The sequence below is a fragment of the Ammodytes marinus genome, assembly GCF_949987685.1.
Source record: "Ammodytes marinus genome assembly, chromosome: 20".
NCBI lineage: Eukaryota > Metazoa > Chordata > Actinopteri > Uranoscopiformes > Ammodytidae > Ammodytes > Ammodytes marinus.
In genome coordinates this window covers 20,074,077-20,086,024 of record NC_137224.1, presented here as the reverse complement: position 1 = coordinate 20,086,024, position 11,948 = coordinate 20,074,077, and the positions used below count along the sequence as shown (strand labels likewise).

The 11,948-nt window shown below is 42.3% G+C and overlaps 1 protein-coding gene across 2 annotated transcripts in view; it reads left to right on the top strand.

Moving 5' to 3' along the window:
* Positions 1-11,733, top strand: part of rhbdf1b (rhomboid 5 homolog 1b) — a 37,524-nt gene extending 25,791 nt beyond the window's left edge. For both annotated transcript variants that reach the window (XM_080048947.1, XM_080048948.1), the window contains 16 exons: positions 911-1,148; positions 2,119-2,325; positions 4,363-4,485; positions 5,290-5,432; positions 5,608-5,862; positions 6,092-6,203; positions 6,316-6,390; positions 6,932-7,093; positions 7,259-7,359; positions 7,582-7,645; positions 7,931-8,025; positions 8,319-8,394; positions 8,774-8,874; positions 9,394-9,547; positions 10,110-10,333; positions 10,555-11,733. In XM_080048947.1, coding sequence (XP_079905073.1) covers positions 911-1,148; positions 2,119-2,325; positions 4,363-4,485; positions 5,290-5,432; positions 5,608-5,862; positions 6,092-6,203; positions 6,316-6,390; positions 6,932-7,093; positions 7,259-7,359; positions 7,582-7,645; positions 7,931-8,025; positions 8,319-8,394; positions 8,774-8,874; positions 9,394-9,547; positions 10,110-10,333; positions 10,555-10,750 — 2,326 coding nt within the window. In that variant the 3' untranslated portion in view covers positions 10,751-11,733. The remainder of the gene's footprint in view (positions 1-910; positions 1,149-2,118; positions 2,326-4,362; positions 4,486-5,289; positions 5,433-5,607; positions 5,863-6,091; positions 6,204-6,315; positions 6,391-6,931; positions 7,094-7,258; positions 7,360-7,581; positions 7,646-7,930; positions 8,026-8,318; positions 8,395-8,773; positions 8,875-9,393; positions 9,548-10,109; positions 10,334-10,554) is intronic.
* The last annotated feature ends 215 nt before the right edge of the window (positions 11,734-11,948 follow it).

Sequence of the window (11,948 nt, the reverse complement as noted above, 5' to 3'; positions counted from 1 at the left end):
GATTGATAAACATGCTTATACTCTTTTCAGATGCCTTCTATCACCACCTTTTGTGGATTTGGGTTTATAGGGGTTGAGAAAAAAAAAACAAGCCAGGCTATTAGCTGGTGGACTATCAGGACAACATCTGCTAACAGACCAGGCTGTATATCATCTACCTTTAGCCTCTCTCTGCTGGGCTGCCAGTGTTAATAGGAAAACACTTAAACAAAGCTGCAAAGGATTTCTTAAGTCGGATGTGTTGACACGTTGCGCAATAGACCCGTCGTCACATAATAAACTGACCGGCTTGGAGCATGCACTGTGGCTGTGTAGATGCCAGCGCACATTATTATGTTGTGGTTGTTTTTTTGTTTTTTTCATTGGTTTAATCACTCAACCTTCATCCCAAATAACCTTTCTAAGCTGATTTGCGCTGAAATGAATCTGATGTTCGTTGTGCATTGCTGCCAAGATATGCGCCAATCGTCATTTTCCATTCAGACTGCACATAGCACAGGCTTTCTGACTTGATCTATTGATAGTTGTATCCCGTGCATTTAGGCTTTCTGTTGTGTATTTCAGGTACCAAAGAAAAATGGCAAGTTTCCTTCTTTTTTATCTTCTTCAAAACCAGATGTCTTATTTTCAACAAATGGACCAATTAACCAATCAACTTATCCACAGTTAATATCATGCTGGAATTTTGGTAACAAAGATACATGAACCAAATTTTCCCATTCTTCGTGCTCACTTTACCATTACTAACACTTCTAATTTCTGCACCATTCCCAGAATCTGACAAACATATCCTATACTGTATGTCTTATACAGTATATACAGTGTATACGTACGTATATACTTTACTGTATATATATGTTTATTCAGTGTTACTAATACTAACCAGGGTCTGTCCTCTCTCTGTGCACAGGGGTACGGCTGATTGGTTTGGGGTGAGCAAAGACAGCGACAGCACCCAGCGATGGAGGAGGAAGAGCCTGCAGCACTGCGGGCAGCTGTACGGAGGGCTGAAGGCGCAGGTGATGAGGGAGATGGAGCTCCACAGCCTGGACAACCTCTCCCTGGCCAGCACTGAGACCCCCCCTCCCCTCTACCTCCCACCCCACCACCACCACCACCCCACCTACCCGCACTATGGCATGCAGAGGGTAGGCCAGCCAGCGTCTTGGGGGGAGGGAGGGGGGGTAGAGGGATGGAAGAGTTAGATGGGGCAATTTTTTCACCTACCGTCACGTTTTCTCCACTCCTTCTTAAAGTCCTGTTTACAATAGGTTAAAGTTCTGTTTGGTTGACAAAGTGGGTTAGAGCCCCACCGCATATATTTTCTTCGCTTTTCTAATGTCTATTCTATGTATTTCAATCTTGATGTATTTCATTCCCCTGTAAAGCACTTTGAATGGCCTTGTGTCTGAATGGTGCTATATAAATAAACTTGCCTTGCCTTGCTACCACTAGTCAGGGCCATCACATTAAATACTGTATTTAGGCGCTTGTTAGACCTTTCTTTAATCGATGGCGTTTTTAAGACTCAACAGAAACCATTTACCTGAAACTTCACTAATATTGTTCAGGCATCTACTGTGTCACTTGTAAAAAATATTACACGAAAGTCTGTTCTGGGAGTGCCTAGGTATAGCGGTGGTGGTTACTGTGCATGCCATAGACTGCAATGTTGTATGTTTTTGGATTCCAGCCTGTGTCCTTTGTTGCATGTTTTTCCTTTTCTCTCTCTCCCCACATTTCTTGTCCCCTTCTACAGCTGTATAACTATCACTTAAATGCAAAAATTCCCAAAATAAAACTGTAAGAAATATATACTGTATATATAAAGAAAGTTGTATTAGCTTAGCAGTGTTTTGTGTTTGCAGCCTTCTAACTTGATAACATACCATGTTATTATTATTGGCAGATTGTTTATACTCAGTTGACATTGTGTGTGTGTGTGTGTGTGTGTGTGTGTGTGTGTGTGTGTGTGTGTGTGTGTGTGTGTGTGTGTGTGTGTTTTTGCGTGGGTCTCTGCGCGTGTGTGTGGTTGTGTGTGTTCTTGTTTGTGTGTGTGTGTGTGTGTGTGTGTTCTTGTTTGTGCGTTTGTGTGTGTGTTTTTGTGTGTGTGTGCAGATAGTAGACCCCCTGGCCCGTGGCCGTGCCTTCCGCATGGTGGAGGAGGTGGATGGCTGCAGTGTGCCCCAGACCCCCCTCACCCCGGGCACCACCTCCCTCTGCTCCTTCTCCAGCTCACGCTCCGCCCTCAACCGGCTGCCACGCCGACGCAAACGGGAGTCGGTCGCCGCCATGAGCCTCAAGGCCGCCGCAGCACTGATGAAGGTGTCTGTTGTTTCTTTGTTTTTGTTGTGTTTTTAAATACTTTATTTATAGATTTTTTTATTTAAATTTTTTTATGGACATAGTGTATACCCATCAAAAAACACTGCAATCTCATATAGAATTTTCTCCATGTATATAAAGTAGGGGAGAACGGGGTAATTTGTCACATGGGTTGGATGTCACATTCGTTATATCTCGCCACCAGAGCGCGCTAGCTCTGAAATGTTGATATGAAAAAGGTCCAGAATTGGGATCAGAGGTCACATACATAGACTTCCTTGGAGGAAGACAGCTGCATTTCAGGTGAGAGGATGTTTTGTGTTTTTCATGTCAAATTCAAAATATTTTGCTTCTCAGTATTTTTCTTCTAGGCTTTTACACAATGGGTTTATAACAAAACACTTGTTACCCTCAGAAAGTGTGAAGGGTAAACTATAGTTTAGATTGTGGTTAGCAAGCTAATTAGTTGTCAGATGGTTGTTGGCCTTGATGCTAGCAAGAAATTCAAGTTGGGGTTGGTCGTCAAATTTTTTGGGGGGTTGGTTGTCACATGTTATCTCAAGGCTGCAGCCAGAAAAGGAACCCAATAACGAAAGAAATTGTCAAGCTGTATCCTCACTGACACCCCAGAGAAGGAAAGAATAGAGCAGGAAAAGGCAGCTAGCAAGCAAAAGAAAAAAGGGCAACAAAATCAAAACAACCCAGTGCATCCCAAACTAGACCAGCTGCCAAGGCTACAGAACGTTATGTAGGCCTATTTGTCAACTTGACAATGCAGTTAAACATTCAAATTTGGTTCTGCCTCCTTGCCTTCTTTTTAAGATTTTTCCCATTAAGATAACATTGTGACAAACAACCCCATAGTGTGTGACATCCGACCCCTTGATGGGGTTGGTTGTCACAATGTGTCAGAGTGTCTTTGATGGTAAATTACTTCTTCATTACAATAAGTTGGAAAAAAAGAGAGACACACATTTCTAGCCAACACCTTAAGCTTCAATTTAATGTAGGAATGGCTATTGACAGATGTTGTGGTGATGAGCAATTCTCACTAGAGTAAAAAGTGTGCCTACTTACCCCGTTCTCCCCTACTGGAGAACTCTATGAGCCAGAAGTCAAGGGGGCTATCTCTTTTTGTGTTATCTAGTTGGAACAATTTTCAGATGACAAATACTCCGCTACTTTGAAAAATGTGTGTTTTTATTTTTAAATATTTATATATTCATATGTCAAAGCTGCTTCCACTTCCTTTTGTTGTGAAATAGATAAAAAAAATCGGTTTGTTTTTCTGCACAATGCAAATGCACATTATGGCCATTGATTGCAGTAAAAAAGGAGCTCAGGACATTTGATCGCTTTACATTTTTAAGATCTTTTGAAAGATCAGAAACATGCACTTTAATCTCCATGATGTGCTTGTTAAAATAGTCCTAGAAAAACTACATCTGTTCTACTCAGATGTTTTCCCCGTCTCCTACATAGTATACCAATGGATGGGATTTATACTGTATGTGTGATTGCGTTTCTCTCTGCTTATCTGTGTGTGTGTGTGTGTGTGTGTGTCTGTGTGTGTGTGTGTGTGTGTGCGTGTGTGTTTGTGTGGTGATCGTTACATAAAACATGAGACCAGCTTGATTTACAGCAGATTAAACTGAGTTGGGGATAGCCTATTTTACAGTGGAGGGTGGATGACCCGCTCTCTGTGGCCCATTTGCTACAGACTCACACATACAAAGCGATGAATGGAGACTATATCTACTAGTGTTGCGTGGGGGGTGGTGGTGTGTGTGTGTGTGTGTGTGTGTGTGTGTGTGTGTGGGGGGGGGGGTTACTGAAGGAGTTCCCCCAGCAGATGGTCCATGATAATACACACAGCGAATGCTCATCTGCTGGATCTGAAAATTCCAGAAGTGCAGCTAGCTAATCCATCTGACACACAGATGTCCCTGCTGCTACAGTAACGTAACCATCACAGACAGGATATAGCCTCTGCCCTCTTGATTATAATTCTGGTGATGTGTGTTTTCTGTTTGTTAGGGCCGGACATTAGGCGACAGCACGGCCGGCCGATGTCCCAGGCGCAGTTTCATGCCTCCTAGCTTCTTTGAAGACGACACTGTGGACTTTGCCGATGAGCTGGACACTTCCTTCTTCACCAGAGTGAGCAGTGGACGCACTTACGCGCTATTCTTGGTTTATGTCCTTGACACTGTCATAAAAAAGCTTCAAGATGTACAAGAAAAATCTCAAAATCAGTCCATATCTACTAACCATCAGCTACCTATCTGTACGCGGAAAAATCTACTGTTATAATACACAGCCTAGGCTCTGTAAACTGGAATGGGAAAAATGGAAAACAAAACCAGCAATATGCTTGTTTGAAGTATTATCACAGGATTTGTTTACAAGCGCACACAGTATGGACAGGTAGCGGATCGAGAGGAGATATTCACTGATTTTGACAAAAAAAAAGTGATTTTGACAACAAGCATTCTTCAGAATTGCTGACTCCACCGTGTAGAAATGTGTGACATATGCGAAGGCCAGATGTGTTCATTTAAAGCACCCTACTATGGTTCAGGAGCACACACCATCGACTGTATTTTTATATATCGGTTCTTGTCGTGTCATGGTGCCTCAGCCTTAATCTCCTACCCTGCGTTCCAAATCACATACTCTTTCTTTTTATTACACTACATACTAAAGTACAGGAGAGTTTTAGGGCCACAGGAGAGAAAAAAAATCAGATGAGGAAGATTTGTTTTCATTATGTCATGAAATGTAAAACAAAAATACGAAAACTCCAAAATGCTATTGGAGTTAGTGGGGCATTTATGTATTTTCAACAAACTACAATTGACGTGCATGTATTGGGACATCCTAAATCTTTTTCTGGTATACTAAATAGTAGGGAAGTATGGGGATTGGAACGCAGGGCTGCTTAACTTATGTTCCTCTGTGTAGGACGGCCTACATGATGAGCTGTCCACCTATGCAGACGAAGTGTTTGAGACGCCGTCGGAGGCCGGCCTCCAGGAGCTGGACGAGAGTGAGCTCACAGGGAGTGCACTGGACAGGAACGAGCTGGAGAGGACTCACCTCATGCTGTGGGTTTCATTATATTTTGGACAGTTCTATATTCACACGCACACATAATCCTCTTAGGGGAAAACGGTAGCTTACACTATGAGAGCCACACTTTTGAATTATATAAGGTATTATAGTATATCATTACAAAACTGAAACCTAGTCCAATCTGACACACTTATACTCGTTTTTAAGGCCCCTAGAACGAGGATGGAGGAAGGCCAAAGAGGTCTCTCTGGTTCAACCCAAGGTGCGTTTAAAACAGGAAGTGGTGAGTGTCAGCAGCCAGCAGCAGCGAGGACAGAGGATCGTGGTTCCAGTGAAGAAGCTGTTTGCTAAAGAGAAGAGGCCTTACGGGCTGGGCATGGTGGGCCGGCTCACCAACAGGACCTACCGCAAACGCATAGACAGCTATGTGAAGAGGCAGATTGAAGACATGGACGATCACAGGTGAGACATGCTGGTTGTGTTGTTGTATTTTCAATTTAATTGAGGATTTTGAGATACACCTGTATATTTGGCATGAGGTCAAAAAAATACATATATACAGGGGAGGGGACGCAAGGGGCCTGCAAACATAATATGCATGCACGGCTGTTTAAGTTGTGTTCTGCAGTGATGTAAACAGTAAACATCTGATGTGTCTGATGTGAACTTGTCCTTGTGTCTTCCTCTCTAGACCTTTCTTTACCTACTGGATCACAGTTGTGCATTTGCTCGTCACCATTCTGGCTGTCATCATCTACGGCATTGCCCCCATAGGCTTCACACAACACGAAACAGTCGACTCTGTGAGTGTGATTCACAGGCGTTCTTTGTTGGTGGATTTCGCGTTCGAATTCCAACTAAAAGAATGCACAACAGCACAACATTGGTAATCCAACTTTTTTCATTCGTTTTCAGGTGTTGAGGAACAAAGGAGTTTATGAAAACGTTAGGTTTGTGCAACAGCAAAACTTCTGGGTGGGCCCAAGCTCAGTGAGTATATCTTCTATTTACAATCCTCATCCGCAGTCTGATTGTGCCTCACTCAGCTTTCGAGTGTGGTGCTAAAGAACGGAGTGACATTAAGAAAGCTAACGTGTCACATTAAACTTGAAAAATATGCAATACTAAGCTGAAAGTCGGATAAAAGGATTATTTAGTGAGCTAAAAGTAGGATATAGGGTTTAAATGGTTAGTTAACTAAAAGCGATGTAAAAGTGTTAATGATGAGATTAAAGATTTTGTCTGAAATAGATTAAAAAAAAAGTAATGGATAAAGGGTTCAAAGATGTAGCTTCTGCCACCCTGTGTGGTAGTAGTACAAGTGTAAACACAACCAAACTATTCTAACTATCTGACAAAAATATTGTAACAACATCATCGCTTACGGTGTTAAATAATAAGCAGTCGTGTCAGTTGTAGCAGTCTGAGGGCCGTGGTGGGTAGCTCAGATAAACATAGGTTAGATAAGCACTAGTATGGATCCACAAACTCACCAGGCTTTATTGTCAACCCTCCATCTCTGTCCTTTTAGGAGGCACTGATCCACCTAGGAGCCAAGTTCTCCCCCTGCATGCGTCAGGACCAGGCCATCCACAAACTGATCCAGGACAAGAGAAACAGGGAGAGAGAGTCCGGCTGCTGTGTGAGGAATGACCGCTCAGGCTGCCTGCAGACCCTACAAGAGGAGTGTTCGGTCAGTCAAACCAACGCACTATGTTGTCATATGGTCATCCCAATCATATTATATTGTTTGTAGACAAAAATTAAGATGATACACGTTTGGGCCAAAGAGAGATGGAGAAATAATTCTAATAATATTAACAGTGATTTTTCTTTTCTTTAACCTGTCTGTCTGCAGAGCACGCTGGCAGTGTGGGTGAAGTGGCCTCAGCATCCCAGCGCTCCCTCCCTGAACAGCTCACTACGCCAGCATGGTGCAGTGTGCCATCAGGACCCCAGGTAACATCAACATGCCGTAGTGTATACCCACTATGACCATTATGCTTGAGCTGTAATGGAGGTCTTAAAGCAACACTTTGTTTCCACTATTGTACTGGAAATACTTGACAGACATCATTTGACTTCCATGTGGACTGCATTGTCGAGGCTCAGTCACTCTTACCGGAGGCAGGTTTGTTCCCTTATTCCGTTTGGTTTTAACGTATGCTTTTGATTCTGCAGAATTTGTCTGGAGCCAGCCTCAGTTTCGCCTCATGAGTGGCCAGATGACATCACAAAGTGGCCAGTAAGTACATCAGCATGTTTACAGTTTAAGCCTTTAGCTGATGCTATCTTATATAAGTACTATATGCACTGAGTAATAGCACCATTGGGGCCCGTAAACATATGTTAATGCTATAGGGAGCAAAGAGAGGATTTTTCTAAAAGCTGGCTACAAAGGAGAAAAATAATAATTTAATTCAGTTTCACCGACTTGAGGTCCGGAAGCAGCACTTTCTGTGACACATATTGGGTGAATGGCTAAATGATTGAATGCTGAAAAACCTTTCCCTCTGTTGATCATCTGCAGGTTTGTACAAGGTATAACTCTGGGAACCACACCAACCTCCCGCACATAGACTGCACCATCACAGGCCGGCCCTGCTGCATCGGAACCAAAGGACGGTAAGGATGGTGTCAGACAGACAGGTTCGACTTGGCCACACATGTAAAGACTAAGTTACACTACCTCATATACTGTATGTGCCATGTGTTAACCATCTAAAATGGAATTAAATTGACTATTTTTACTTTAATGTTAGTTATTCTATGTTTTGTACAGATGTTTAATAAAATAAAATAAATCTCTAGTATATTTGAACTTTTCATCCATACTTTACTTTGAAAAGAATAAAACATCACCTTTATAATTCCCTGCGAGCCGTTGCTAATAATGTGTTTTTTGCTTAACTGTGTAGATGTGAAATCACCTCCAGAGAGTACTGCGACTTCATGCACGGCTACTTCCACGAGGAGGCAACTCTCTGCTCACAGGTAGGGCACGCACACACACACACACACACACCACATTCTTAAAATCCAACCTGACAGCTACTTTTCATTCACAAACTATACAATGCTTGCTATTTTTTGTATTGCTGTGATGTTCATAGACATTTTTTAGGTTAAATTATCTCTGCTCCAGGTGAGGCTCGAACTCACAACCTCGGCATCACTCTGCAGGTTACTGTCTTATAAGTACCGCGCGCTGACCGATTGCGCCACTGGAGCCCTGTGTTGTCTGCTGTGAATAGAGAGGAGCTGGATTGAATTCATTAGACATTTTCTCCACAGGGGGGCAGTGCTTCCCTCAGGCTGACTAAATTCCCTGACAGACTTTTTCTTTTGTCTTTGCTTTCAATGTCTCTTCCAGGTTGCCTGTATGGACGACGTGTGTGGCTTGCTGCCTTTCCTCAACCCCGAGATCCCAGACCAGTTCTCCAGACTCTGGCTGTCTCTCTTTCTTCATGCTGGGTTAGTTCAACTGTAAAAATCTAACAGATATCATATAACAATAGTGTAACATATCTGGTGTATTTAAGTCAAAATTCAAAGTAACTTGTCTCATTAGTAAGGCACATGGCATGCGATAGATCCATTTAAATCCACGAATGGGATCGAATTTAAGGGGAAAGAGACTTCAGTCCGAACAGACACGGATGTGATCGGCCTACATAATGTCTAATGTAGGCGAAGATTGCCTCGAAATACATTTGGTTTTGTGAATAGAGATTCCCCAATATATTATATATGGTCACGCCATTTTCATTGCATCCATTCCACATCGCTGTCTAAATGTTTGAATGTCTATTCTTGAATCTTGATGTATTTTCTTTGTTTTTACTTATCTCTTAATTGCTCATTTCTAATGTGTAAAGCACTTTGAATGGCCTTGTGTCTGAATTGTGCTATATATAAATGAACTTGTCTTGTGTGTGTGTGTGTGTGTGTGTGTGTGTGTGTGTGTGTGTGTGTGTGTGTGTGTGTGTGTAGGATCCTGCACTGCCTGGTGTCAGTGTTCTTTCAGATGACAGTGTTGAGGGACATAGAGAAGCTGGCTGGCTGGCTGAGGATCTCCATCATCTACATGCTGAGTGGCATCACGGGGAACTTAGCCTCTGCCATCTTCCTGCCTTACAGAGCAGAGGTACACTCACTGTTACTCCCATCTAAACCAAATGTTTCTAAATAGGTGTAGATTTGAGAGGGGGGAGGGATGCAAATATTGCTCAATATTTAGAAGAGGTAAATTTTAAAAAATATGAAAGACAACCCCGTTCTCCCCAAGAAGAGGTTAAAAAAATAACAGATCAGGGGGTAGAAACATTTATATATCCCCTGTACATCCTCTGAAACTATATATTTCCCAATGATTTCAGACACCTCCTAAACTGGACCGTTCCATCTTAACCTTGTAGACTTGCCTTCCCACTGTTGCAGTAATTTTCTTGAACTCAGTGTCAATAAATAAAGATATTTCCACCATAAATTGCTACAGAAAAGGCATCATTTGGTTCATAAAATAATTCCCCCACAATGCATTTAATTACTTGTTTGACACTCAACGCCTTCTGCTTAATAACGTGAAACCTAAGTCCTTGTTTTTTTACAAATACCAGGACCGCCACTATATTGTTTTCTCCTTTTTTTTATTTTTTCAAACATCCATTGTCATCCATTTTTTCTCGTCTTTCATCCCCTGTTCTCAGGTGGGTCCCGCGGGCAGCCAGTTTGGCATCCTGGCCTGTCTGTTTGTGGAGCTGTTTCAGAGCTGGCAGATCCTGGAGCGGCCGTGGCGGGCCTTCGCCAAGCTGGCGGGCATCTCCGTCTTCTTCTTCTCCTTCGGCCTGCTGCCCTGGATAGACAACTTCGCCCACGTCTGCGGCTTCGTGTCGGGATTCTTCCTGTCCTTCGCCTTCCTGCCGTACATCAGGTACATGGGGGGGGGGGACATGTTTCCTTAAAGCTATAGTGTGTAACTTTTTCATATAACTTTTTCAAAACAAGTTGACACAAAAGTCGATAAAAAAAAATCTCTCTCTCTCTTAAAGAAAAGGCTACATTTATTCTATATTTTTATCCGTCATGATCACCATGTATGGCTCCCAGAGCTAATGAATAACATGTTGTTGTTGCTGTTTTTTTCCTCCTCAGTTTCGGGCGTTTGGACATGTACCGTAAGCGGGTTCAGATCTGCCTCTTCCTGCTGGTCTTCCTGGGTCTGCTGGCTGCTCTGGCTGTTCTCTTCTACGTCTACCCCGTCAAGTGTGACTGGTGCGAGTACCTCACCTGCATCCCCATCACCGACAAGTTCTGTGAGAAATACGACCTGAACGCACACCTCCTCTGAGCGGCCAGCCAGCCAGCCAGCCAGCCAGCCTTTTGAAACCTTTCCATAGACAGTGTGCTGACGGATGTCCATGAAGTTGAAATTTGACTGTGCAAGTTTTCCCTCTAGGATAGCTAGTAACCATTTTTTTATGATCTCAAGTGGATGTGTTTTCTTTCACTGTTTTTTTTTTACAAGTTCAACAGACCCACTTATGAGTATAATGTATGCATGAATGAAAGCCTTCAGGCGATTGTGTTTGAAAAGCTCACGCGCATGGGAAGAAAAAGTAACTATGTCAAGTTGACTGAAAAAAAGGACTAATAATAATAGGTGTATGTCTGATTGATTTCTAGCTGGGCTAATCAATGACCAGTCACACCGGAGGAGAGTTACAAAGGCAGTTAAATCCTGAAAAATGGAGTAAAACAAGACTCAACAGCACTCCTTAGTGGCTAAAGAGGGAAACACAACTTGAGACAACTGCAATGTTTTTTTGTTTTGTACTTTTTTCTTTTTACTTTACTGATGTCCAAACAGTTTTGTCCATTTACAGGATGTCCTTGGAGTTAAAACTCACCAAGAAATGAGACTGTCAAAAGTTTAAATGTGCCTTATTGACACACGAACACACACACTATGTCTTTTTGTGCCATGTATCGGTTTGTGTCTGCACTTCTCGAGGGTCCTGTTCCTTAACCTCTGCAGAAACTGCATTTTTAATATGTTTTTACTCCAGTATTTGGTGACTGAAATGCAATTTTACTTTTTGTTTTGTATCGTTACCACACTGGAAACCTTTAGTTTCTGCCACAGCCTTTTATGCACTTCAATCACAAATGGATGATTTTTTGTATATTGTCCCTGTGCGGTTTGTACAGAACACACTTGTATGTTAACCTTCTCCATTGTCAATATCTGTTACTGAGGTGAATGAGTTTTTATTTTATTCATCGTGGTGGCGTTTTAGCTACCTGACAATAAACACAACAAGATACACGTCATTTTAATGTTTCTTTGTTTCCTGAATGTCCAGAAAGAAAAAAATCAATTGAAGATTGAACTGACAAACTCTACAGTTTCCTGTCTAACAAGTACCAAACACTAACCCATTGTCACTTACTACCTACATCTGCCTCAAACTTTAAATGTCTATTACGTAGATCTTTTGAGGCATTTAGGTCATTTATGAAAACACGCTAGTTGTAGCTGCTTTATT